Source organism: Ovis canadensis, chromosome 3, assembly GCF_042477335.2.
Source record: "Ovis canadensis isolate MfBH-ARS-UI-01 breed Bighorn chromosome 3, ARS-UI_OviCan_v2, whole genome shotgun sequence".
NCBI lineage: Eukaryota > Metazoa > Chordata > Mammalia > Artiodactyla > Bovidae > Ovis > Ovis canadensis.
In genome coordinates this window covers 139,937,358-139,963,787 of record NC_091247.1, presented here as the reverse complement: position 1 = coordinate 139,963,787, position 26,430 = coordinate 139,937,358, and the positions used below count along the sequence as shown (strand labels likewise).

Here is a 26,430-nt window from a genome sequence, read left to right as displayed (position 1 = left end):
CTTCTCCAGGGGATCTTCTGACCCAGGGATCAAACCCACATCTCCTTCACTGGCAGACAGATTCTTTCCCACTGAGCCACCAGGGAAGCCCAAGCAGCATTTAACTTTGGCCCCAGGACAGAAAGCCTAGGAGCAGGGATGGCCCTTGCTTGTCCCTGTGTCTTGCTCAGTGGGGGCAGCACCGTGGCCAGCACCTGGAATGTGGTCTAGAATGGCTTAAGGGTTCTGAGTGAGGGCTGTCTCCTGACCTTTTCTAAGCGGGAGGGAGAGCCCTGGGGACAGGACTCCTGGCTTTGTCTGGTTGGGTGCATGGGCCGGCTCACATGAATGGGCGTGTGGGCCTTTGGGCTGAGAAGTACACCGGCCCCCGGGATTCTGGGCGGTAGCTGCCAGTCCTTTGTCTAGAAAGAGCCTCCTCGTTCAGCCCCAGGGGTGGGGGCGCACGGCGCCTGGGATCCGCCCCTTGGGCCCCTCCCCGAGGCAGCCGCCGCCCACCCGCCGGCCTTGGGCTCCCGCACATCTGGCGGTCCTCAGCGCATCTGGGCAGCCGGCGCCCGAAGCATGAACAGCTCGCAGGCGGGCGCCACGGCCCAGGGCGCCTGGCAGAGCTCCTGCTGCAACCAGTCGGGGGTGCCGCTGGAGCCCCCCGAGGGGCCGCGCGCCGTGCAGGCTGCGGTGCTGGGCGTGCTGTCGCTGCTCGTGCTGTGCGGGGTCCTCTTCCTGGCCGCCGGCCTCCTGCTCCGCGCCCAGGGTTTAACGGCGCTGCTGGCCCGAGAGCTGCGATCGTCCCGGGAGGGCGAGCCCGGCGGCGCCAGCGTCGATGACGACGACTCCTAGGCGCCCGGCTGCGTTCGGGGGTCGCGGCCTCCTGGCGATCCGTGGACTCCATGCCAGACTTTGAGGGAGCCGTCCCCCAGCACCCGACGTCTGCAGTGGGGAGCCCTACCCGATGCTGGTGCGCTCGCACAGGTGAGAGTGCTCACAGGTGACAGAGACGCAGCCATCCCAGGCCCCCGGCTTCTGGCTTCTTCTTTCTCCCCTCCTCTCCTTCCGGAAGCCTTTCCCCTCAGAGGAGATTCGAGTACGATTCCTCACTGTGGCCTCCCTCTTGAGGCAGGGATGGGGGTGTGGGTTGAGTTTTAGGGCAGAACCAGGGGCCTGGATGACTCTGGGGGATGGAGAGGTGTGCTGCCCCTCCCCCTCAGGTTGGGGGTAATGCACGTGGCCCAGAGCAAGCAGCTTTGGGGTGTGCTTGTGGGGGTAGGTGACAAGGTTCCTAACAGCCGCGAGACCTCAGAAGCACGTTGCTCCAGGAGGCTGGAGCTGAGGGTTCCCAGCTGTAGGGGCTCCATCTGGCCCTCCTGCCTTTCTCTCCCCAAGGACAGGAACCATCTGGAGGGAAGGGCCTGGGTGGCCTAAAGACAAGGTAATTCTAGGCCAAGGCTGTCTCCCGCTGAGCCATAGGGGCCAGTGAGGGAAGCCTTCTCTGCCCTTCTCTATTTAGCGTCGCACCTAGGGGTTCCTGGGAGGTTTTTGTGGGTGCGGCTGTTCACTGGAGGTGCCTCTGATCTCTCTTGCCCCTTCCACTGTAGAGCCCCGCTCCTGTCTGCCAAGGCAGAGGCAGGGTCCTGGCTGGCCCCTGAGAGGGGAGGGCGGGGTGTGTAAGGAGGGGCTGGTGGGGGTGAGGGGCCTGAGTGGGCAACGTGGAGCTAAGCAGCTGTGAAGGCGACGACGTGTGATCCCTCCGCAGAGGAGCCCAGGATTTGGTGTTAATCCCGGGCAGCTGTGCCGCAGTGGACTTGCTGAGCTGTGGACTTCTCACCTCAGGCACGCCGCCCCCACCCCCTTGGAGGGACGCCTGGCCAGGGCAGTGAGGGGTGTGTGTGACTGCTCCTGGCCCAAGGGCAGCGGGGCTGGGCGCAGGGACATTCCCCACTGCCCTTTGCTGTGTCCTGGGGGAGGGGCTGGAACTGCTTCTCTTTACTGTATCCAGTTCACCTGCCCCCTTGCCCACAACATTCCGCTGTTTTTCCGTCCTGTCTCCCATCTCCAGCCTGTGCACTTTCCTCCTTCTCTAGCTGGGCCAGAGTCTCCATGTCTGCTGTGAGGCCTTCCTTTTACAAATGGGAAAGCTCAGAGGGAAGAAAGTGACCTGCTCGAATGAATGACAGAGCTCAAACTGGACCCTGGGGCTCCTGATTGATTTTGAGCATCTGGGTGGGAGTGGTATCCCTGAGCGAGGACCTTTGGGTCGCCCCTTTAGCTCTGTTCTCTCTTGTCCTGATTTCTCACCACTGTTTGAGATGCTGATGCAAAATATGGCCTCTCTCCCCAAAAGAATGAACCTTCATACCACACACATGGCACCCCAACTCACCCCTCCCCCTTGGTGTCCTCTCTCCCATCCCTACTTCGCCGCAGCCTTGCTGGATACCTTCTCGCTGCTGCAAATGGCCTTCCAGGTGCCACAGCAACTCCCAGGTAGCTGGGCTCAGCTTTTCTGGCCTGAGCATGAGGGTGGGGTGAGCTCAGAGGGTCTGCTGGAATATACATCTAAGGAGATCCAAGTGGACAGGGCAGAGGGACCAGAGGTCAAGATGATGACTTGGATTGGCCTTTGGGTTCAAGTCCGGGTGGTGGTAGGGGTGTAGGGAGATTTGATGGCAGGAAAGGCTGTGTCCCCAGCATCATGGTGTCCGCTCACAGCCAGGCAGGGCTGGGGACGGTGCAGTGGGGGTGAAGAAGAGGAGGTAGGCAAAGACTTTCTTCATCCAACTTCCTGTCTTTGCTGTCCCTTCAGCTCAGTGCCTGGGAAGCTGGCCCATGGTGTGTGCTGTGGAGGACCTCAGTGTTCCTGGAGGAAGAGCCTGAGACGTTTGCTAAGAAACTCTGACCCTGGTCAAGGCTGTCAGACTGAATGGGGAGGGAAAGAATTCAGAAAATTGGGAAATGGGTGCTGTTGTCACACCATCTGCCAGACTCAGGTTGGGAGTGGCAGGGATGATGACTGCAGGTCGGTGTGCCACGGAGTGAGGCCAGGCGTTTGGATCCCAACAAGCTCCATTAGCCTGCGCTGTCCTTGATGAAAAGGCTGGGTCCACACATGCGTGGACATCTTGGCTTACTCTTCCTCTAAACCCTGAGTCTCACCCTGAGGTGGAAAGAATTGTCATTCCTTGGCTCCCTCTCCAGCAAAGATGGGGGCAGCTATCTAGTACAGATTCCCGAACCTCGCATGCTGTGTGTCCCGGAGCGCTTTCCTCCAGGCTACCGGCCACACAAGGAACCTTTGATCCACATACAATACAGATGACAGCCTGGGAGACGCCTGGCGAGACTGTGGCGAGACCGCAATCTGGGATTCCTGCACGCAGCTGCTGCCTCTGACTTGCTCCGTCCAGCCTCCTGAAGTGCTCATGGCACTGGCCTGGGTGGCCAGCCCGTCTCCTGGCAACTGCTGTGCGTCCTGGGCACTGAAGTGGCCACTCCCTCAGGATGCTCAGTGCTTCAGACGCTGACAGACTCGTGCCTGCTGGGCCTAGTCCCGTCTCTGGTACTGGGTGGCTGTGGTCTGACAGGCTAGTGACTTGTCCCTGCTGAGGGCGGTAGGCCTGTGTCCCAAATTTGAAGGTCTTGGGTGCCCCAGCAATGCCTCATCACTGCCCCATCACTTCCTGTGGCTTGTTATTAAATATGCTGGTAAAGTTGGAGTATACAGTCAGTGCTTGCAGCTCCTGACTCTTGGAATTAGTGGTAAACCTGGGCCAGTGGTAAATAACCTACCTGCCGGTGCGGGAGACATAAAAGATGCAGGTTGGATCCCTGGATCGGAAAGATCCCCTGGAGGAGGACATGGCAACCATTCCAGAGTTCTTGCCTGGAGAATCCCAGGGACAGAGAAGTCTGGTGGGCTCCATACAGTTGCAAAGAGTCGGACATGACTGAAGCGACTTAGCACGCAGCATGTTGGGCCCGCTCCAGCTTGGACTGTTTCTGGCAGATCCTGAAATAGCAACCCCAGCCACAGCCCCTCTCCCTCGCTCTCTTCTCAGTGCTAGCTTTTCCCTCTCCACGCCCAGATCCACACCTACTGGTAGGTGGGAGGTGGGGCAGTGATTCTCACACCGACACTCTACTGCCTCCCTGTGGTCAGTGTGGGCAAGGTTGCTGGGAGAAACATCAGTAACCTCAGATATGTAGATGGCACCACCCTAATGGCAGAAAGTGAAGAGGAGCTAAAGAGCCTCTTGATAAGGTGAAAGAGGAGAGTGAAAAAGCTGGCTTAAAACTCAACTTTCAAAAAGCTGAGATCATGGCTTTCAGTCCCCTCGCTTCATGGCAAATAGATGGGGAAACAATGGAAACAGTTACAGACTTTATTTTCTTGGGCTCCAAAATCACTGCGGATGGTGACTGCAGCCATGAAATTAAAAGCCGCTTGCTCCTTGGAAGAAAAGCAGTGACCAACCTAGACAGCGTACTAAAAAGCAGAGACGTTACTTTGCCTACAAGGGTCTGTCTAGTCAAAGCTATGGTTTTTCCAGTAGTTGTGTATGGATATGAGATTTGGACCAGAAAGAAGGCTGAGCACCAAAGCATTAATGCTTTTGAACTGTGGTGGTGGAGAAGACTCTTGAGAGTCTAAAGGAACTCAGTCCTGACTATTCATTGGAAGGACTGATGCTAAAGCTGAAGCTCCAGTCCTTTGGCCACCTGAGGCAAAGAGCCAACCCTTTCAAAAGACCCCGATGCTGAGAAAGACTGAAGGCAGGTGGAGAAGGGGATGGCAGAGGATGAGATGGTTGGATGGCATCACTGATTCAGTGGACGTGAGTCTGAGCAAACTCTGGGAATTAGTGAAGGACAGGGAAGCCTGGTGTGCTGCACTCCATCGGGTTGCAAAGAGTTGGACACGACTGAGTGACTGAACAACAACAATTGGGGGTCTGATCACAGTTTGGCCAGAGCTTGTGCCTCGACGTGAGAGTGAATTTTGTGAGCATATGCATGGAATTCTATACTTCATGGAATACTTATAGGTTATAGGTTCATTCTATAAACCTCCATGAATCTCAGTCTCTTCATCCCTAAAATGGAGGCAACAATGTCATAAGGATCAAATATATAGCGTGCTTGTCCATAGATAAAAGGCTTTCTACACTGTGATTATAGTGTGATGTTATTTTTTTCTCCAAACCTGACCATCTCCAGAGAAAAGGTGTAGAGACACCCACCCACCCTGTTTCTGGGAACATGTCATTTGTCTTTTCCATGAGCGTTTTTTGTTTTTAACTTTTTATTTTGTGTTCAGGTATAGCTGATTGTATTCTGATAGTTTCAGGTGAACAGTGAAGACAGAAGATATATGACTTCACTTATATGTACAAACTAAAAAGAAATGATACAGATGAACTTACAGAAAGAGACTCACAGACTTAGAGAACGAACTTATGGTTGCTGGGGGAAGGGATGGGGGGAAGGGTAGTCAGGGAGTTTGGGATGGGTATGTGCACACTGCTATATTTAAAATGGAAAACCAACAGGGACCTACTGTATTAGCACAGGCAACTTTGCTCAATGTTCTGTGGCAGCCTGGATGGGAGGGGAATTTGAGGAAGAATGGATACAGGTATATGTATGGCTGAGTCCATGAGTGTTTATTTATTTATATTTTTCTCTTTTCGGCTTTTTTTTTTTTTAATAAGCAGTTACATTGCGGGCTCAATGTTAACATGTTCCACCAAACATTAAACTGGTGTTTCCAGAAAACAGGGCCCCTGGCTAAAGCGTGTCTCCAGGTTCCTTGGTAATTGACAAGGTAGTTGCTTGAGTATTGAATGACTGCTCTGTGCCAGGCCTGCTCTGGGGCTGGGGATGAGATGAATGAGACAGAGGTCCTGCCTTCAAGAGGCACACAGTCCAGTAAGAGCACTGCTCACAAGACTGAAGTTAACACAGACAATAAGAAGTGCCGAGTGTCGACAAAGCCAAGAGCAGAGAGTGACTGGCTCGGCTCCTAGAGGAAGTGGTACTGAGTGAACATTCACCGGGCAGAGAAGGGGAGGAAGAAAATTCTGGGCAGAGACACAGAGGGGCGTAGGGCTGGAGGTGCCCTAGAGGCAGGTAGGTAGAGTAGGATGTGAAGAGGCGTGAGACCGGAGGGGTGGCAGCCTGGATGGGAGAGTTTATCCTGGAGGCAGCAAGGGGTCTGCAGGGGTCTAGAGGGTTTTAAGCTGGAAATGACATGATAAGATCTGGATCTTAGGGAATTGGGGGTAAGTCTGTGGGTGGGAACAGGCTGGACGTAGAGAGACAGCAAGGAGGCTGTGGTCACAACCTGGCAAAAATGATGATGCCCTGGACTAAAGTGGAAAGAAAAGGGGACAGATCCAAGTGATGTTTGGGATTCAGGCTTTGGTCACTAGCTGGATGTGGAATGAAGTGAGGGTGGAGGACGAAGCCCCAGCTCCTGGAATTAATTACCCAGGGGGTGGTGACGCCTGCCACCCATTGAGGGGCTGTGTTATCAGTTAGGATATTTTGGTCTCAGTTTACAGGAAACCCTAAAGATATTTGGCTTGAGCAGAGAGTAATTAATTGGCCCACATAACTGCAGAGCCTAGGGGCAGTTCTGGCCTCAGGCCGGCTGTGACTCAGGTCTGACTGTGAGCAGCCCTGGCCTCTCTGCCTTCCATGCCTTGGTCTGCAGCCTCTGTTAGCCTCTGGCAGGGTGGTCTAAAGGTTGGGGCAAGAGCTTGAAATCTTGTGGCTGGACTTGAAAGCTGGCCCCACATTTTCTGGCTGTGTGACCTGGGCAAGGTGCTTAATCCCTTGCGGGAGTGAGGAGAAGCAGGGCGTTAGGATAAAATGAGACCCATACATGTAGAGAGCCTGGCCCAGTAACAGTGCTGTTATCAGCCTCAGCCTCCACGTGAGGCAGGAGGCATCTCAAGCTCAAATCTATCAGGGAAGGATGGGCCATCTCCCAGGTCCCTCAGGCCAAACCCTGCAGCAGTTGTGACTGTGTGCTAACCCTGGGGTCCTGTGTTGCTGGTATGGAATGTTCTAGGCCTAGGTCACATGCTCTGCTCAGACATCCCAGACCACAGGGCCCAAAGGAGAAGGATGTCTCCTCACTAGATCTAAGCCTGTTTTAGTTCTGGGGTGAACAGAGGCTGGGTGTCCATAAACTGACTCATGGGGGGCCGTGGGCAGAGGGGTGGTGGGTGAGTCCAGTTTGGGTGTGTTGAGTCTGAAGCATGGCCGCGGGGTCATCCAAGGTGTACAATTAGTTATGGGGCTGGGGCTCATCAGAGAGACTTCCAGGCCAGGGTGTTGCTAGAGGCAGAAAATGGAACTGTGGGAAGGGCCTGGGTAGGGCTGAGAAGAGAGGGGGCGAGCAGGCCACCACTTAAAGGTGGGGCAGGGTCCAGGGAGGCGGGAGGAAACACGGGGAGCCAGTTCTCTTGGGAGTCAGGGAACAAAGGATTTCAGAACTGGGGAGTGTCCATGCTCCCGTAATTCTGGAGTTAGAAGGCTTCTTTCTGGACCACCTGGCTTCCCTGAGCTACCCACCCCAACTCCCACTTCCTTAAACCTGGGTGATGGGGAGGGGTGGGAGGAGCCCCCATACAGAAGAAAGTGGGAACACGGTCCCTCTGGGCTGGCAGACGCACTGTAGGGAGAGAGGTGGGGCTTTCTTTTCTTTAGTTTACTGCTCTGTATGTGTGAAGGCTCTAACACACACACACACACACACACACACACACACACACGCACGCGCGGCTCACCTAGGCAAAACAAAACAGCACAAAGCCCACACAAATGAGCTCATCCACTCCACGGCTCCTGAGCCTCCCTTTCAAGTGCAGGGACCTCTGCACTTGCTGCATCCTGCTGGGCAGGCAGAGCTTGCAGCCATGTCCTCCATGCCCATGGTTCCTCTGTTTACCAGACCCCACAGGACCCTCTCCTTTGTCTGGTTGCTCTCTCTCTCCTCACGTACTAATTGCTACTAACTGCAAAATCACAACCACTTCCAACTCTGCCCCCATGTCCTGCCTCCCATCTCCCATACTCTGCTCAGATGCCCTCACCTCCTGCTGCTCACAAAAAGGAGGTGCCTTCAGACATGACTCCCTCCGCTCTGTCCCCAGACCTCCTGTGGAGCCAGGGGCTTTCCATGTGTCCCGATGAGAGGACCACCCTCCCACCCCACCATACCACACACACACTGGATGCTGTCTCCACCTCTGCACCATACCCCCTCCACTTTAGTTTCTTTAATGCTCCTTTAACCACTCCTTCTTGGCTGGCTCCAGCTTCAAAACACTCAGGTTTCTTCCACCCTAAAAATAGCCCTTCTCTGCGCCTGGTGCGTGCGCCTCCAGTAACTACCCCGTGTCTTGCTTCATCTTTATAGCCAACCTTCTCCAAGGTTATCCACACTGGCTGCACCCCTCCTCCCCTCCCCCTGCCTCCTTTAATCCTCTCCCACCTGGCTTAGTCTACACTGGCGCTGCCTGGTCAAGATCAGCCCCGGGATGGCTGCTTGAGCCTGCTTGTCCGTTCTTTTCTCAGCTGCTCTCCTGGTCTCTCATCCTGCTGCTGACTGCTCCCTCCTCCTCACAGCGTCCCGGTGGCTTCTCCGACAGCTCCGGAAGAAGCTCAGAGAAGCTTGGTGACATGCAGAGGAGAGGCTGAGACGGTGGGCTCCAGGACAATATTGGGTCCACACCCTGGGTCCGCCACTCACTGGGTAACTAAAACCCTGTCCCTCGTCAGTGAAGTGGATAACACTTTGGGAAACTCCTGAGATGAAGTGGATTTCAGAGGGTGGGCCCAGGGCCCTGGAGCACCTGCCTGGGTTGAATCCAGGCTCCCCGGCTCCCAGCTGGATGCCCTTGGGGAGGTCTCGCTTGGCCCTGTCCCTGCCTCACCTCTCTCTGGGGGTCCCATGCCAGCACCTCCTCTCTCTTTGCCCAGGGCGTGCATGCTGAGTGTCTCAGAATGGTCTGAGGGCTTCCTCTTTCCCCGCCCTCTTGCTCTGGGTACTCTGTACCCTTTCCTGGCACTTGAATCGCCATATATAAACCACGGCTCTGAAAGCTGCAGCCCCAGCTGAACCTGGGTGCTGAAAGTTGCATTAATGTCTTGATCCATTCTGCAGTGATTTCCTCAGCAGCTAATTCTGGCAGCTGCTGGAGAACATGTCGTAAATGAGACAGAGGGGCCCCTGCCACAGAGCCTCCATCCTGGTGGGAGGGGATGTTTGATGGACCTGTGAGCAAATACATGAATGAGGTCACCGCAGATGGTAATACAGCAGGGCGATGGGGAGGAGACCTGTGTGCTGACTTTAGCTGCAGGTGGTCAGGGCAAGCCTCTCCAAGGGGGCGGCATCTGGGTCAAGACTTGGCCAGGAGGAGGAGGCAGCCAGGCCAAGGGCTGGGGCGCAGTGTTCCTGCCAAAGGGACCACGGGTCAAAGAGTCCTGCTGTGGGAATGAGATGGGCCTGTCTGAGGGTCTGAAAGGAGGCTGGCGTGGTGGGAGCTTAATGAAGCCGTCGGAGAAGAAGGCCTGTGCTCTGGGTGCACCATCCTTGCTCCTGGCCTGACTCCTGGCTTGGGACCACCTCCTCCCCAGCAGGTGTCCTCAAATCACCCCCCTCCTTCCCCTGCACAGCCCGACCACAAATGTAGTCCATTCTACCCCTGAGAAAGCTTTGCTCCGTCTCTGGCTGCTGGCCTTACCTCTCACCTAGCCCCCATGTCCATCGGTCCTTCTTGGCCCCCTCTTCTCACAGGAACCAGAGTGGTTCTTTTACAAAGGGGAAGCCTGTCAAGCTATTCCCTGCCAGGCTGGAGTCCAAAACATGGTCCCCAAGCTGCTGCTCTCTTGGGTCTCTGCCCCCTCTCCTCGTTGTCTCTGTCCGCATTCCATCATGTCTTCTGGGCCTCTGACCGCCCTCCTCCCATTGCCCAACTGGCCCCTTCCCCTCCTTCAGGCCCGGGGCTTCCTGTCAAGCAGTCCCACAGCTCCAGGCTTGCCCCTGACTGTCTTTCCCCAAGCGTTCAGTTACACATCCTGGGTCCCCCTGTCAGGCCAGGGCTGCAAGAACAAGCCTGAGTGTGTTCATTCCCTGCTGCCTTTCCAGTGCAGTTGTAGTGCTCGGCACATAGTAGGTGCTCAGTCAGTACGTGTTGAATGAATGAAAGGTTGAATTCTACAGAGAGGCCGTGGGAGGAGAGGATGGGGCGTCTGGCCTACCCGGCCCTCGAAGCTGCCTGCCCACCCGTGCACCCACACAGGCACCTCGGCCTCACCCAGCAGCGTGAGCCCTGCCCGCCTGACATTCTCTCTGCCTCTGTCTGAACCCGTTAGGCCCTGACCCCCTCCAGCTCCGATTCCCTGCCTGCTCCTGTTCTACTCTACCCGCTTGGCCCTTTGACCTGCGGGTGGAGGAGGCTGCTCCCCTGCCCCAGGCCTGGGCTCCTTCTTGACTCGTTTGTTCTCACTTATCAGATTACAGTAGCTTCTCTGGGAGTCGTCTGCACCCGAGACAGCCAGACCCGGGTCTAGCCCGGATGCTGACCCAGATGGGGCAATTCCAGGTGATACAAAGTTCAAGGGTGGGCTCAGGTAGCTCGGGTAGTGTGGACAGCAGGTGACTGGAGTTTCATCAAAGGGCAGTGTGTTGGAGGCTTATCCATGCTTCACAGAAGGTACCCAGGGGTGGAGAGGGAGAGGGAGAGGCAGCCACGTGCCGTCTTCAGTGGGTACAGAACACCAAAGGTTTCATTCAGTCATTAACTCGTTCATTCCACTAAGGTCATAAAGCAGCGGTCCCCCACCCCTGGGCCATGGGCTGGTACCAGTCCCGTGGCCTGTTGGGAGCTGGATCGCACAGTAGATGAGTGGCAGGCGAGTGAGGGAAGCTTCATCTGTATGTACAGCCGTTCCCCACTGCTAGCATTACTACCTGAGTTCTGCCTCCTGTCGGATCAGCAGCAACACTGGTTTCTCACAGGAGCTCGAATTCTACTGCCAATTGCGCCTGTGAGAGATCTAGGTTGCGTGTTCCTTATGAGAGTCATCCTGAAGCCAAGCTCCTCCCCACCTAGCCCATGGAAGAATTGTCTTTCATGAAACCCATCCTTGGTGCCAAAAAGGTGGGGGGCTACTGCTCTAAGGACTTACCCCCATGCCAGGCACTGCTCTAGACCCTGAGGACGCAGCAGTAACAAAGCAGATAAAAGTCCCTGCTCCTGTGCTGCTGGCCTTCTTGTGAAGGGAGGCAGATGATGAACACTGCGTGTAATATCAAATAGATATGGAATAGAATCCCGGACGTGTGTTGGTTCCTAGAGCTTCCATAACCAAGTTGCTCAGTTCTAGCGGCCAGGCATCCAAAACTGAGGTGCTGGAGTGCCCTGCTCCCTCCATGACTTTCCAGGAACCTTCCCTTGACTCTCCCAAGCTCACGTGGCTTTCTGGCACCCTTTGGTATTTCTTGGCTGGTACCCACATAACCCCAACTTCTGTCTGCAGTGTCCTGTGCCATTTGCCACGGGACACCCGTGTGCCTGGCTCCAAGTGTCTTTCTTCTTAGAGAGACACCAGTCACATTGGAATAGGGACCCTCCCTAATCCAGTGTGGTCTCACTTTAATTTGACAGATTACCTCTGCAGTGTAAATCGGGTCACGATCCAGGTACAGTGGCTTAGGACTTCAGCACATCTCTTTTTGGGGGGATACGGTGTATAGCAAGTGGTAATAAGCAGGGAGAGTGCATGGAGGGTGTGGGGGCAGGGTGGAAATGATCAGAGAGGTCATGGGGAAGGTGATGTTTAAACGAGGAAGACTGGAGTGAGAAAGAGCGATAGAGCTAAGTGGGGAAAGGGCTCGGGGTGGCAGAGCAGCAGGAGCTGGCAGCCTGAGGAAGGAGTCCCCCCCACCCACCCCGCCCCGAGTGGTTGAGGAACAGACATCGGGGAGGCCCAGGGAGCAGGGCTGTGGTGAGGACCGAGGTCAGGGCTAGATGAGGCAGGGGTGAGTGACAGGCTGACCAGGTCTTCCACAGAGACCCAGAACGTGCCCCCTCTCCCACGCTTTCTCAGGAAATCCCCAAAGAACATGCCCTATGCAACCAGAAAACAAGCGGGAAATGATGGTGCAGGGGTGAAGGAAGGAGAGTTCCCCACCAGCAGTGTTCAGGGAGACAGGGATGCCTGGGGGACTGGGCTCCCGAGCTCTCAGGCCCAAGCATCCGTTGACCGATGCTCTTCTCATCCGAGATGGCCAGCAAGTCACACAGCCTCTTCTGGAATGCTGTCCGTGTCCCTGGCTGCCACCCTCCCCAGCCCAGATCACACTTGCCTTTGCTGCAGGCCGGAGACATCTCTATATTTTTATAACCTGATTTATTTAGGCTGTGCTGTGTGTTTGCTGCTGCGTGGGCATTGCCTCTAGTTGCGGGGCACGAGCTTCTCCTTGTGGCTTCTCTTGTTGCAGAGTGTGGGCTCAAGGGCAAGCAGACCTCAGTAGCTGTGGCTCCCCGGCTCTAGAGCGCAGGCTCAGTGGTTGCAGTGCACGGGCTTAGCTGCTTCGTGGCCTGTGGGATTTTCCCTGATCAGGGATTAAACCCATGTCTCCTGCATTGGCAGGTGGATTCTTTACCACTGAGCCACCAGGGAAGCCCTTGAAGATACATTTTAGCAAAGCATGCCGTTAGGGTTCCAAGGTGTGGGGGTAACGTAACCCCCTTGGTGCCTTGTTACCGCGTGAGGGTCCCTGATGTTCTCGCCTCACTGGGCACCCTCTGCGTTCTTCTCTGATCATCTGTCTTGTGCAGATCCACTCCACCGGCTCCAGGGCGCTGTCATGGAGGTGTTCGCAGCCCGGGCCTCTGTAGCCGCCACAGGGGGCGGGGGAGATCCCAGGGCACTCCTGTGCTAGGGTCTCTCTCCTCAGCAACCTGGACCCCTCAGCCCTAAGACAGAGGCTCTTCACCCACAGTTAACAGCACATGTGAACCCTCCTATTTTCATGGCTCTGAACCTCTTCCTTGCCAAACAACAACCTAGCTAAAGGTAAATTTACTTCCTTCCTGGACCGGCTCTCATGACAAGAGCCGCCCTCTCAGCCGGAAAGTTCTCTGCCCGAGCCATCTGCTCAAATGTCAGCTCCAGTAGCGTAGGGATTTTTGCTGTTTCGTTCACTGCACACAGAAGGCTATGAGGAAATAGAGTTTGAACGAAAGGCATCGTCCCTTAAGTTTTTTCTTTGATCACGGGGTGGGGAGGAGGGAAAAGCTATAAATGGACCCTAGCCCCTTAGTTTTCTCAAGTGAAAGATGTGTTAGTTTCCAGCAATGTGCTAGAACTTAGCTGAGGCACCTGGGAGTGGGACCGGGTGCTGTGCTGCTGGCACGCACAGGAGCTTTAGAGAAATGACAGCAAAGTTTAAGGGGGATAGTGTGCAGACTTTCAGCTATTGTCATGTTCATCTTTTGGATTTAGCAGCAATGAGGTTTTGTGAGGAAATCCAATAACTCCAAAGTGCTTTCAATGCTGTTTATTCTTTAGACTTCACTGTTTGTGGGTTTGCAAAAAAAGAGAGAGAGAGAGAGAGAGGTGCATTTCTTCCCCTGTGTGCGAGCGGGTGGAGAGGGCAGGGCTGTGTGACTGGTTGAAGATGGGAGCAGCATGTTCCAGCACCTGGAAGCTCGGTCCAGAGGCTGTGGATACAGCGGGAGCAGAACCCACCATTTCAAAGGCACAGGTGGCGACGAATAGGGGCATCGTGCTGCCAGTCGGGTCCCAAATCTGAAAGTATCTTTTCGTTTAAAATGTCTTGATTAAGCACCAAATGTTACAGGAATCGTAGGAGAAATGAATTAAAAGTAGAAACAATAGTTTATCCTTTTGTCATTTGAGAGAAATTTCAAATATTTCAAATATTTCAAAACCATTTGGTGGGAACCAGGGACTGACGCCCCAGTTCCCTTCCCCCCAGTGGCTAAGGCGGTGTTTCTTAAAGTGGGTGCCATGGTTTTCCAGCTGCAAGGGACTTTAATTGGTGTTGCTTGAAAACAGGGTTCTGTGGTCTAATAAATTTGGGGATTATTGTGTTAGGCAAAATTAAAGAGATTTCTTTATTGCAGTTCTCATAAGAGGCATTGCTATGCCAATATTATGATGAGTCTAAGAGAAGCGCGGAGCACTTCCCAGCAGATTTGACCAAAGAATTGATTTTTTCCCCCTTCTCCTCTTTTTTTTTTTTTTTTTTAAAGAAGCCTCCCATGGGATCACCATTCCAGCCAACAAAGCTCCAGGGAAACATTGAAAACCTTCCTTTTGGAGGAGAAGAAAAACTTTGGAAAAAACCATAGATCACGCCACTTTGGATCATGCATTTCTCTTACTTTGTCAGAACAACAGTATAAAATTAATTTTATTTCCAAGGACTGTAATGCCACACTACTAAATTTAAATTCACATTTTTTTTTTCCAAAGAGAGTTTTAAAAAACATTTCGGAACTACTACTTATGTGAAACAAATCTCTGCATGGAGCAATGGCCAAATATGTACAAGAATTTTGTACAGGATGAAAATGTGATGCCGGAATTTCAATTTGCCACAACTATTTTACCCAAAGTTCACCATGCTTCGTGGTTCTTGTGACATGATAGATCTTGGCTGGTTTCCCTTCAGCAGGATGGTCATGAAGGAAGACCATTCCTCGAAGAGCTGCTTTGCTTGCTTTGGTTTAATCATTCTCTCCTGCCGGTCAGCTACCTTGTTGCCTAAAACGGATTGACTCAGAGATTGGGGTCAGCGGCCTGGGCTGTTGGCTGAGGAGTGGGGATGCAGGGGCAGAGGGCAAGGCTCAGAAGCTTGAAGGCCTGATGGGCAGGCTCCGTGGCGGAAGTTGGCTGCCCTGGTTGAGAGACTGGTAATGTTTCGTGGGATGAATCTGAGCTTACCCGGCTACGTCTTTTCACCACGGTAAACGTTCTGAATGTAAACTTCAGAGGTGTAACTCTGGCTGCTGTGGCTATGTCTGGCGGTTGTCATGTTGGCTCTGTGGCTGGGCTAAAATAATGGAAGTGAAGAGATTCTGAATGAAAGGTGTGGCAAAGCCACGTTGTAAAGGAGCCTGTGGGATTGCAGGATTGGTGATTTTCTTTCGGAACAATCTATTGTAACTACCAAATATCCTATTGGGGGATCAAATACAATACCAAGAGGGATAGGCAGGAAAACTAGGGTGCCCCTCCAAGTGACCTGAGATGATTGTTGCATGAGGAATTCAGGCCTGATGGAGTCAGATCTTCTGATTGTTCAAGAGGAGATGGAAATCCAGATTCGGGGGGTATTCTTTGGCCGTGCCATGTGGCATCTTTCCCGACCAGTGAGCAAACCCATGCCCCCTGCAATGGAAGCGTGGAGTCTTCACTGCTGGACTGCCAGGAAAGTCTGAAATCCAGATTTTTCAATAAATTCTGCTGATTTTAAAATGGAGGTTCCATTAAAGAAGTGGTGTGAATCAATCCCACTTCCACCTGTGGTCTAAGCTGGGCTGTGGGCTACCAGTTAGTGACCAGTGGTGACTGACAAATCTCTATCCCCAGCGCTAATTCTTTCCTGAGTGCCGCAGCCACATACAGAACTGCCTACCAGATGTCCGTACGCCTGGATGTCCCGAGGCATCTCAATTTCCCATCGTCCAAAGTTGACCTTGTCATCTCCTCCATGCCTCTTCTTCCTGGGTCCCTGAGCTCACTGATGATACAGTAAGCCTTCCATCACCCAGGTCACCCTGGGAACCCTCTTAACATCCATCTCTAGCATCTGTACCATCCTCTCCATTTCCTTGCCACTATCTTTGGCTGCTTACCCTCTTTTACCTGGACCACTTCCACAGCCACTTAACTGGTGTTCTCTGACTCTCAATCTTTTCCCTTCCCGTGGAGCTGCACTGTGTGGACACTCTCCAGCCTTCATGCCTGGCCACCTTTGGTCCTGCAGCCTGGAGCCCCTTGTTTACATGCGTAACCCCGGGTTCAGCACAAACCCCTCTCCTGTTTGTATCGGCCACTCCAGGGCCCCACACCTACCTGCATCACCGTAGCTTCGCACTCTGGTGACAATCTGTCACCAAATTGTCTCTCTTTGTGAGTCTGGCTGAGGGGTGGTGATTAGGGGTGGGAACAGAGGACTGGGGAACACCATCCTGAGAAGCACCTGGAGTTAGCAGGAGGCTTTGCCTGCAAGGACACACCGTACTCATGCTGGGATAAGCAGTAAAGAGGGCTTATCAGCTCAACCAACTGGTCAGTGTGGAGGAAGGATGTGCCCCAGGGCTGGTATGATGCAGGTTCAGTCTGTCAAGCAATGGCACCCCACTCCAGTACTCTTGCCTGGAAAATCCCATGGACGGAGTAGCCTGGTGGGCTGCAGTCCATGGGGTCGCTAAGAGTCGGACACGACTGAACAATTTCACTTTGACGTTTCACTTTCATGCGTTGTAGAAGGAAATGGCAACCCACTCCAGTGTTCTTGCCTGGAGAATCCCAGGGACGGGGGAGCCTGGTGGGCTACCGTCTATGGGGTCACACAAAGTCGGAAACGACTGAAATGACTTAGCAGCAGCAGCTGTCAAGACCTGGGGAGTCAGTCTCTCTCCAGGCAGATGTGGTGCAGCATCCACCCGAGGCTGGCGCCCCCGTGTGGCTTAAGAAGGCACAGCAGCCTCCTGGGCTGTGGCTTCCCCATCCAAGTCATGCGAGAGGGAAGATGGTTTGCGAGGCTCTCCTAGAAGGGCGAGGAAGCCACTTTCCAAGGAGCCCGGCAAAAGTGTCCTCGTCCCACGTCGTTCCCCTTACCATGTTCCCCCGACCCCTGTGCCCCCTTTACGCATGCAGTGGTGGAAGTGAGGGAGGGCCATCTGTCTCAGTTTGATCTCCCCCGTCTAAGCCCCAAACTTTGCAAATGTGGAACTGCTCTTCCTCTAAATTTCATCTGTGTAAACTGGTCCCAGGAGCTGCTTCAATTCTGGGCTGGAACCACCAGCGACGGCACTGGTGAATGTCTAGCTCCCTCTAGTGGGGGTTCTGAAAAGGAACGGAATGAGAGGATTGCTGTCGCGGTCAGGTGGGACGGTGCCCCAGCTCCTCCAGCTCCCTCCGCAAGGGTGTGTTGTGACAGGCAGCCTGGCAGTGCCTCCTCTCGCTGCCCCACTGAAGCTGAGGGCGCTTTTCAGGGCTGCAGAACCCAGACCTGGGGCCCTAGAAAGGGAGGCACAGGTCTAGCGGGGTGGGTGTGCAGGGAGGGTCCTGAGGGAAGGAGTAGATACCCTTAAGGAGAGGGAAGGACAGGAGGGGGAGGAAGGGGGAGGGAAGGAGAGGGAAGGGGCATTGGGAGGGGGAACTCTCTGGGGAAGTCCCTTCCTTGGAAAGGCTGGGTTTTTAGGTGCATTCCTTAGTGATCCACAAGGGAAAGTCCAAGTCAATCGGAGAGTTAACGGTTTTCTCTCAGAGCAGTTAATTCCCTTTTACCCAAACACTTCAGAAAAGAAATTTGCATAGGGGGTAAATGTGCCTTTGGGGGAGATTTAAGGGACATGGTGGCAAAGGGAGCTGGTGTCACCCCCTCTCCTTCCAGGAAGTCCCCAGGGCGACTGATGGCTCCAAAGATGACACAGCAATAGCAGGAAAAATAAGCCAGAGGACATGTGCTGGGGAGATGAACGACCCCACCTTCTGATGGCTCCCTGAGAGAAGGGGATGCCTCCAGCAAACGCCTGTCTTTTCATCAATGCTGGGGCTGGTGCCCTGGATCTCAACATCTGCTCCCTCCTCCTTCAACATGCCCTTTGCACTGCTGAGGCCAGAAAGCCAGAAATCACCCTCCTCAGGCTCACTTGCAGCTAGAGTGTACCGTGTGTGTGTGTGTGTGTGTGTGTGTGTGCGCGCGTGCGCATGCACACACACACACAGACGCTTAGTCGTTCGTGTCTGACTCTTAGCGACCCCATGAACTGTAGCCCGCTAGGCTCCTCTGTCCATGGGATTTTCTAGGAAAGAATACTGGAGTGGGTTACTGTTTCCTCCTGCAGAGGGTCTTTCTGACCCACGGATCAAACCCTGCCTCCTGCATTTCCTGCATTTCCTGCGTTGCGGATTCTTTACCACTGAGCCACCTGGGAAGCCCACAGAGTGCATCAGGTGTGGCCAAACGATGCACTTGTACAGGATTTGAAAGTGCAGTGAGCCCATTGCTGCAGCAACTCCTGATCTGTGGATGGAGACATGATGGTATGTGTGTATGTCCTTGAACTCAACAGTTCCATCGGAAGCCTCCAGCTCCCTACCTCTCCAGCGGCCAGCTGCTGCCTCCACCCAGGATTTTATAAGCACCTAATTCCCTGAATCCCACTCCTTTTTAAGACCTAGATGGGCTTGTTTCCTACTCTGCTGGTACAGTAGGTATACAGAAGAAGCTGGTTTGAATGGAATACAGAATGCTGAATCTGTTCCTAACAGAGACCTTTGGGTCTGAGAGAGAGAGGGACACAGTAGATTGGAGGAGAGGAGGTGGGGGACCCTCAGAGGGACAAGGTTGGACAGGAGTCCTGTTTCTCTGAAGTAAGGGGGATGAGGGGCAGTGGATACAGGTGTAGGTGAGGCAGAAGCTTGAGAGAGGACAACCAAATGGTGACCTTGCCAAGTTTACCCCTGGACCTCAGATGCCCTGCTTCTTTACTCCCCTTCCTCTTTCCGGGTATTCAGTCAGGATGGAGTTTTAGTGAAAACCAGTGGTCCAGGCATACCCTCTGCTTCTCAGCCACTGTTGCTCTCTGGAAAGGTCTGGTGGGCTCACCGGTTGACACTGAGGTGTAAGAAGGGTCAGGCCTACAGCACAGTCTGAAGGGCAGCTGGGGCCCGGGGGGCTTGTTTTAGAATAAAGTCTCTTCAAGATTAAAGACCTAGAACTTCTCTGGCTGCTCACTGGTTGGGATTTTGCCTTCCAATGTAGGGAGTGTGGGTTTGATCCCCATTCGGGGAACTAAGATTCTACATGCCTCATGGCCAAAAAATCCAAAACATAAAACAGAAACAATATTGTAACAAATTCAATAAAAACATTAAGAATGGTCCCTGTCAAAAAAATCTCTTTTAAAAAAAAGATCAAAGACTAAAGCTCTTCAGGGGAATTTGGGCATCTGCTATTGGAAGAGGAGTTGGTTTTTGACATTCAAACACTCTGGAATCAGAGAGAGAAGTCAACTGAAGAGATACCCTCAGGTATTATGGGACTTGGCCCCTAAAAATATGGCCTCCAATTCTTTGACACTCTTCCTGTTGAAATGGGATTTACATTCGTTCCCTCCTTAAAACTGGATGGGCTTGAGACCACTGCACCAGTTGGCGCGGTGGACACAATACCATGTGACCTGTAAAGTGTTAGCCGCTCAGTTGTGTCTGACTCTTTGTAGCCCCATGTAGCCTGCCTGCTCCTCTGTCCATGGACTTCTCCAGGCAAGAATACTGGAGTGGGCAGCCACTCCCTTCTCCAGGGGATCTTCCTGACCCAGGAATCAAACCTGGGTCTCCTGCATTGGAGGCGGATTCTTTACCGCCTGAGCCCTTGTGATCTTTAAAGTTAGGTCATAAAGGCCAGGCAGCACTAGCTGGATCTCTGGGAACACTGCTTTTCTGACGTTCCTCTCTGGATGCTTCCTCTTGGGACCCAGCTGTCATCTGTAAGCAGCCACCTGAAGAGGCTCGAGAAGATCCTCCAGTTGAGGGGTCCAGCCCAGTTCAGCTTTTGAATCATCTGGTCCAGACACATGAAGAAAGAAGCTGGAGTGATGATGGCTCCAGCCCCAGACATCCATCCAAACCCCAGCCTCCACCTCGCCACACACCCTGTCCCAACCCCCTGACCCATAGATTCTCTGAACACAATAAACCAGAAGATGTTTATGCTACTGACATGGAAGATGTTGGAAATGTTGTGGCAGCTGCCTGCAGCCTGGGGTCACTGCCCTCATAAGTGCCCTTCTTCTGTGGGGAAGCCCCCGTGTCCCATACTTGGTGCGCTGTTGGGGAACCAGGCCTTGATAGAATCACAAAGTTCACCCGCACTTTGTGAGCCCTGCAGACTGACTGGCACAGCCCGTCACTCCGACTTGGGGCCTCTGGGCTCGGACTCCTGGCAGACGTATCAAGACATCTCCTGCAGACGGGGTCTCTCCCACCCAGAGAACGGCTTGTCTGCGCTGGGGTCAGTGGTGAGTAATTCTCAGTTTTGTAGGGGGAGCAGGCAGACCTGGATTTGAGACTGGCTCCACCTCTGCTGCCTTGAGCCCTTGTGCAGATTTGGCCACGTCTCCGAGCCTCAGTTTCCCCATCTGTCAAGTGTGTGGTCCCTTGCGGACCCCATATGTCAAGTGGCTGTGATGTGTGAAAAGCTGCGGTGGGAACAGCCATCCTTCTGCGTGGGAACTGGCCTCGGGGGAGACCGCTTGGTTGAACCCGGTGTCCAGGGACAAAAGGCAATGGCTTTTCCCCTGAGTTCCTGGGTTCGCTGGGGTATTAGTCGGGTTATCCATTCTCCATGCATCAGAGACTCAAAATAACAGTGACTTAAACAGATGAAACATGATTTTCTGTCCTATATCGTCTGGCAGGAACATTCCAGGACTGGTGGGGCAGCTACACAGAACCGGGTCTCAGGCTTTTCCTGTTGCTCCACAGCTGCCGGTGAGCACCATCCATGCTGACTTCCACCATCCATGCTGACTTCCACCATCCACACTGACTTCCAAATCTGGCTTCCAGCCAGTGGAAGGGGAAGTGGTGGAGAGAGGGTGTCCCCCAACGTGGAGGCCGGACTCACAACCTCTACTCACCTCCTGCTGGCTGTGCTCAGGCACGTGGCAATAGCTGGGAGCCTGGGGTGCTGGGAAGCACAAGGGCACCCATGTGCCCAACGACAGATCAGGGCTCCACTGCTTCTGCAGAAGAGGAGAGCAGGCATGAGGGCAGAGCAAAGAAAGTGTCTACTGTAGTGGGTATGGGGGACGCAGGGCCTGGCCCCAACCATCCTTCTGCCCACCTTCCCAACCAACTCGGCTGTTGAGGGCATTGAGCCAGGAGCAGCACTGTAGATACAAAAACACTAGACCCTGCTCTCAGGGAACATGATTTTTCACAAACCGAAGCTGGTGGAGGATGTTTAGGGCGTGGCTTTGAAGGTCCCTGTTGTCCATCCAGGCCTGAGTCTCCGAGTTCTGGCCAGTCTGTTCCTGAAACACGCTGGTCCCTCCCCTGGAGGATGCTCCCTCCCTGAGTGTGGCTGAGTGCGGTGTCCTTGACACTGACCAACAGTTGCATAAAATACTTTCCTTTTCTGCAAAAACAGTTTTTCAGGACATAGTGGACCACATCACTCAGTGTTCCCAATACCCAGGACCGTGTGAGCAACTTTCACTAGAGTTCATTATAAAGGAAAACTGTTCCCACTGAGAAAAGAGCCTGCTTCCTGCAGATTGTAACACATCAGACTTCCCCTTCCGCCCTGGCTGCCCCGAGGCGTAATCACAGCATCTGCGGCCACTCAGTTAGCCTTGGACAATCTCGCTTTCCTGTGGGCCCAGCATTGTAGTTCTCTGTGTTGGTCTTACTGTTCCGTCTTTAGTACTTGTTGCCTCCCACCTTCTCTCTAGAAAGAAGTGGGTTATCATTAGTGATGAAACAGAAAGCTGCTGCCTGCTGCTAAGTCGCTTCAGTCGTGTCCGACTCTGTGCGACCCCATAGATGGCAGCCCACCTAGGGCCCCTTAATTGGGAAGAAAATAAAACTGGTGATTGCGAAGGGTAGTCTTATCGCTGTACCTGAGAGTCAGTGTTGACTCCAGTTTCCCAGCAGCTGGGGCAGAAAAGGGGTGGCTACCAGGCCTCAGAAAGCAGGAAGCAGAGCAGGGAGCCCTCGGCGGCGCCTGCAGCGATTGTGGGCATGGGCACTCATCTCGGCAGCATCACGCAGCAGCTGTGTGACCCCGAGTGAATCACTTCTCTGTGCGTCGGTGTCGTAATCAGGATGGCTTCTGGCTTCATCACTTCGATCTCTGCTTCTGCCTTCACATTACCATCTCCTTTTCTATGCGCCCACGCCTCCTCCTCTGTAGCGAATCAGGACACTTGTCGTTAGAGTTAGGGCCCACCTAGATAATCCAGGATGATCTCAACTTTATGATCTTTAACTTAATTGTATGTGCAAAGACACTTTAGCTAAATATGGTCAGATTCACAGATTCTGGGATGTGGGCATACCTTTTGGGGGCCACCATTCAATCCGCTACAAGGACTAAAGTTTGGACCTGAGCAATGCATCTCTTAGGGTGAGACCAGTCCTTAGACAGGAGATGTGTGGGGGTGTTCTTCTGGTGGGAGAAGTAGGCTCCTAAAACCTCCACCTCGTGGAGGTAGCTTTCCATGGAGCCGCTGCCGGCATGTGGAGATACAAGCTTCTATGGGTGGAGGTTGGGCTTCTTGTCCTGGGTCTCTTGTGGCCCCTCAGGGCCCAGTGGGCGCTCTGTACACACCATCCTGGACTGATTAACTCCCACCTCCTTTGGCAGGGGGAGGGTTGGCCACATGACTCACTGGACAGACTCACAGCAGAGACAAACTCAAGGGGTCACTCCTTTCTCCCGCTCCTCACCCCTCCCAGCACAGGCCTATGCGGCCGGCTCACTGGTCAGCCTCAGTGCTCTCTCTGCTCCTAGCACCTAGCACACAGCGACCACTTTGATGGGGCAATCTCCTGCTCAAACACCTGCCATGGCTCCTCCTGAGTCAAATCTAAACCCGCTCCAGGCCTGCCACCATGGTGGACCAAGCTACTTGTCCAGCCTGAGAATCCAGAATTCCTTTCTGTTTATTCTCTTAGTCATGACCGACTCTTTTTCAGCCCCTATGGACTGCCAGGCTCCTCTGTCCATGGGATTTCCCAGGCAAGAATACTGGAGTGGGTTGCCATTTCCTCCTCCAGGGGATCTTTCCGACTCAGGGATTGAACTTGCGTCTCCTGCATTGACAGGAGGTTTCTTTACCACTGAGCCCCCAGGATTCCTTTGTAAAAATTCATCCCTTTCTTGCTGTTCCCCAAGCCTCTGTGCTTTTCCTGACTCTGTTCCCTCCTCCTGGGATGAGTCTCTTCCTTCTAGCTGTCAACCTCTAGCGCTCTTAAAGGCCCAGCTCTGTGCCTCTGCCTCCTGGCCGCTTTCCCAGCTTGTCCGAGATAGCAGTGATCCCTTTGTCTCCTTCCTTCCCTCTTATGACATCTCCCACTCTCCTTCTTGTCCTGTTGTTTGTTGTCAGGACTCATTTCCCATAGAGTCACCTCTCTGCTGGAAGGAGCCACGTCTAACTCACTTTTGGATTCCCAGCGCCCCACACAGTGCTGAGCACATAGTAGGTGCTTTTGTTATTGTTTAGTCTTAAAGTCAGTTGGGCTCTTTTGTGACCCCATGCACTGTATCCTTCCAGGCTCCTCTGACAATGGGATTTTCCAGGCAAGAATACTGGAGTGGGTTGCCATTTCATCCTCCAGGGGACTTTTCCCGACTCAGGGATCAAACCTGTGTCTCCTGCATTGCAGGCGGATTCTTTACTATTGAGCCACCAAGAAGCCCTCTTGCTATTTTCCAAATGTGTAAAATATCCATTGTAGATTTTCACATTAAACTTTGGTGACTCAAAGCCCAGAGTTCTCAGGACAGAACTGCCTGCAGCTTCTTGACCTTGGGGCTTAGTTCTATTCTCTGTGTGGCTGGTGTGTGGCCTCAAACCGAGATTTCCCTGTGGGGCTGTATTCAGGCTCTTGGTGGTTCCTTGTGGGTACACCTGAGTGCTGACAAAGTAGGTCTCAAACATTGTGAAGTTTGTCAAAAAGAAGTAATATATTTTAAAGAAAATATTTCATATCTATAAAAATTATATACAAAGTTTAACAGAGAATAAATTGAACAGCCACGTCAGAATGACCATCCTAAGGAAAAGAATGTTGCCAATATTGTGAGTGATACACCCTTACATGCCTCCCCCAACAAGGTCTGTTTCAAGCCTACCAAACTCCAGGTGCAGGGACAATTTAACAGTGTTCAGGGACTGTATGAAGCTGTCTGGCCGAGCATCAGATTTCAAAACTCTTGAAGTCACCTGTGTTCACATAAAGAAGCAGCAGCAACTTTTAGGGATACAGTTCTACATGGAGACGTGTTCTGGCTGGTAACTAGATGAAGCGGGTGTGCAGTCATACTGCAGTACTGAGTGACACCTGCGTGGTGGGAGGTGGTTCGTGCTTGATGCTTGACATTCTAACAGGCAGTCCTTCTGAATCCCTACAAGGCGGCGGGGGTGGAGGTGGGGGGCGAGGAGGGAGGAAGCTGGGGTGGGGGCGGGGTGGGGCGGGGTGTGTGCTTAAACTGCTGAAGTGCATATTTCTGCCCCTAGATGGCGCCACAGGACCGTACCCCTTCCCACCTGAGCGATCCGTTTGGCGGAGATGACAGAAGCCAGAAATCAGAGAAACCCTTTGCAAGAGAGAAACCCTTTCAACTGGGGAACGAAACACTAGCCGACGCTTAAAACAGGCAGTGAGTTGCTAACTCCCGCAGCTTGCTCTTCTCAGCGTGAACTCTGATTGACCATAGGGTCTGCAGGACTCTGGGCCAATGCATAGGTGAAGATGACAGAGCCCAGTTTTGAGGACGTTGGGGATAACAAAAGGATTTTATTACACATAAAGTGTGTTCAGACACTGGAACATGTCTGACACATCGTAAATGCTCGATGAAACTCGCTGTTCTTTTCCTTTTCAATTGGTATTGCAGGAACTTGTCATAGCCCCTGAGGGCAGGGACCCCAGCTTGCTTCTCACCTCTGCACCCCAAGTGCCAGGCGGGTGATTAGTTAGCTCATTCTGTCTCCACCTGCTCCCATCTCATGGAGAATGGAGCTGCTGTCTACCATGTGGCTTCAGAGAAGACCAGGCTGGGACCAAGGTGGAGGTGGCTGGTTGAGCAGTCCAAGCATAGGCTGGGCTTCCTGGTGAGAGATTGGGCTCCTGGGTCGGGGAGGTGCACAGAAGGCTGCAGAGGGGACCCTGGCTGACGGCTGGACTGGGTGGCCCTGCCTGGGGGTCGTGTTTCTAAGTGAAAAGCAGATTAACCATTGCTGGGGCCTTTGCCGTCCTGCGGTTGTGAGAAGGGCTGGGGAGGTCTGAGGGGTGCAGGAGAAGAAGCTCCCTTGGTGAGGGTGGGAAGGGTCAGGGAGCAGGGAGAGGAGGGGAAGGGCAGGCCTTGAAGCTCCTGCAGCAGCACCTAGGAATGGACGAGCTAGAGGCTGGGTGGGTGGGGTGTCTGTAGGTGGGCCTGGCCCGGCGCAGCCTGCAGCCATGGGCCCTCTTTTCCCCACCCGCTCTGCCCTCTCGTGATGGTCCCTGTCTCGGTTTGTGGGATGGCTCCTCTGCCCACCTGGTTGCCCAAACCAGACGCGTGGGCCTCACCCCTGGATTCTACCATCCCTCCCAACCCTCAGCCACCAGGTCTACTGGGGAGACAGAGAAGTGTGGGGGGGCCCCACCCAGCGTCAGGTGGGCTCCCCGCTTCTGCCGTGGCCCTGCAGGCTTTCCTCAGTGTGGCGGGAGGAGGCTCTTGCTACATCCTCGAGTCAGATCACGACAGCGCCCTCGTCTCTAGTCTCTGTACCTTCCTGTCTCACGGTAAAGCCAAATCCTGAGTGACTGGCCCACGGGCCTCTCGAGCCTTGCCCCTTCTCTCTATCGCCCCTCTCTGGCCACCCTGGTGCCCTGCCTCTCCTCAAAACCAGTCCTGTCCGCTCTCTGCACTCACCTTGTCTTCAGCCACACAGCCGCTGGACTGGCTCTCTCACTTCATTCAGTCTTCACTAACATCGCCTACGGATGAAGCCTTATTTAAATTTATCATCTCCCCTCCTTGCCACCCCCATTTCTTTTTCCTGTTTCATTTTTCTCCACGGCAACGACCATCTAACATACTATGTTTAGGACTGGCTACATTATTTGCAGGCTCCATGCAGCATGAACACGTGGGCACCTTGTTAATAAAATTATTGAGAATTCCAAGTTTTTGACAGCAGTGTGTTAAACTAACTGTGGGGCCCTGGGCAACTGTGTGGGTGCCACACCCATGAAGTGGCCCCCAGTAATGCTGTACATATTTGTTTACTGTCCTTTCCCCCCAAATGAAATGTAAACTCCACGAAGGGAAGGCTCAGGCTTGACCACGGTGGTGCTGTAGTGAACAGAACATAGTAGGGGCTTCCCTGGGGGCTCAGTGGTAAAGAATCTCCTTGCCAAGAAGGAGCCTTAGGT

The 26,430-nt window shown here is 53.6% G+C and overlaps 1 protein-coding gene across 5 annotated transcripts; it reads left to right on the top strand.

Moving 5' to 3' along the window:
• Positions 1–522: 522 nt before the first annotated feature.
• SMIM41 (small integral membrane protein 41) lies at positions 523–26,181 on the top strand. 5 transcript variants are annotated; one of them, XM_069580754.1, is made up of 3 exons: positions 538–969; positions 14,295–15,798; positions 24,528–26,181. In XM_069580754.1, the coding sequence occupies exon 1, from the start codon at positions 562–564 to the stop codon at positions 835–837; it is 276 nt and encodes a 91-aa protein (XP_069436855.1). In that variant the 5' UTR covers positions 538–561; the 3' UTR covers positions 838–969; positions 14,295–15,798; positions 24,528–26,181. The 5 variants fall into 5 exon arrangements, 3 of the variants coding, with proteins under 3 accessions (XP_069436856.1, XP_069436855.1, XP_069436857.1); XR_011255222.1 differs by lacking the exons at positions 538–969; positions 14,295–15,798 and adding exons at positions 17,457–20,300; positions 20,700–20,941; XR_011255223.1 differs by lacking the exons at positions 538–969; positions 14,295–15,798 and adding exons at positions 17,458–20,300; positions 20,767–20,941.
• The last annotated feature ends 249 nt before the right edge of the window (positions 26,182–26,430 follow it).

What these genes read in the sequence shown, in the direction of transcription:
- SMIM41 (XM_069580754.1), top strand. Translation starts at nt 562, where the DNA reads ATGAACAGCTCGCAGGCGGGCGCCACGGCCCAGGGCGCCTGGCAGAGC.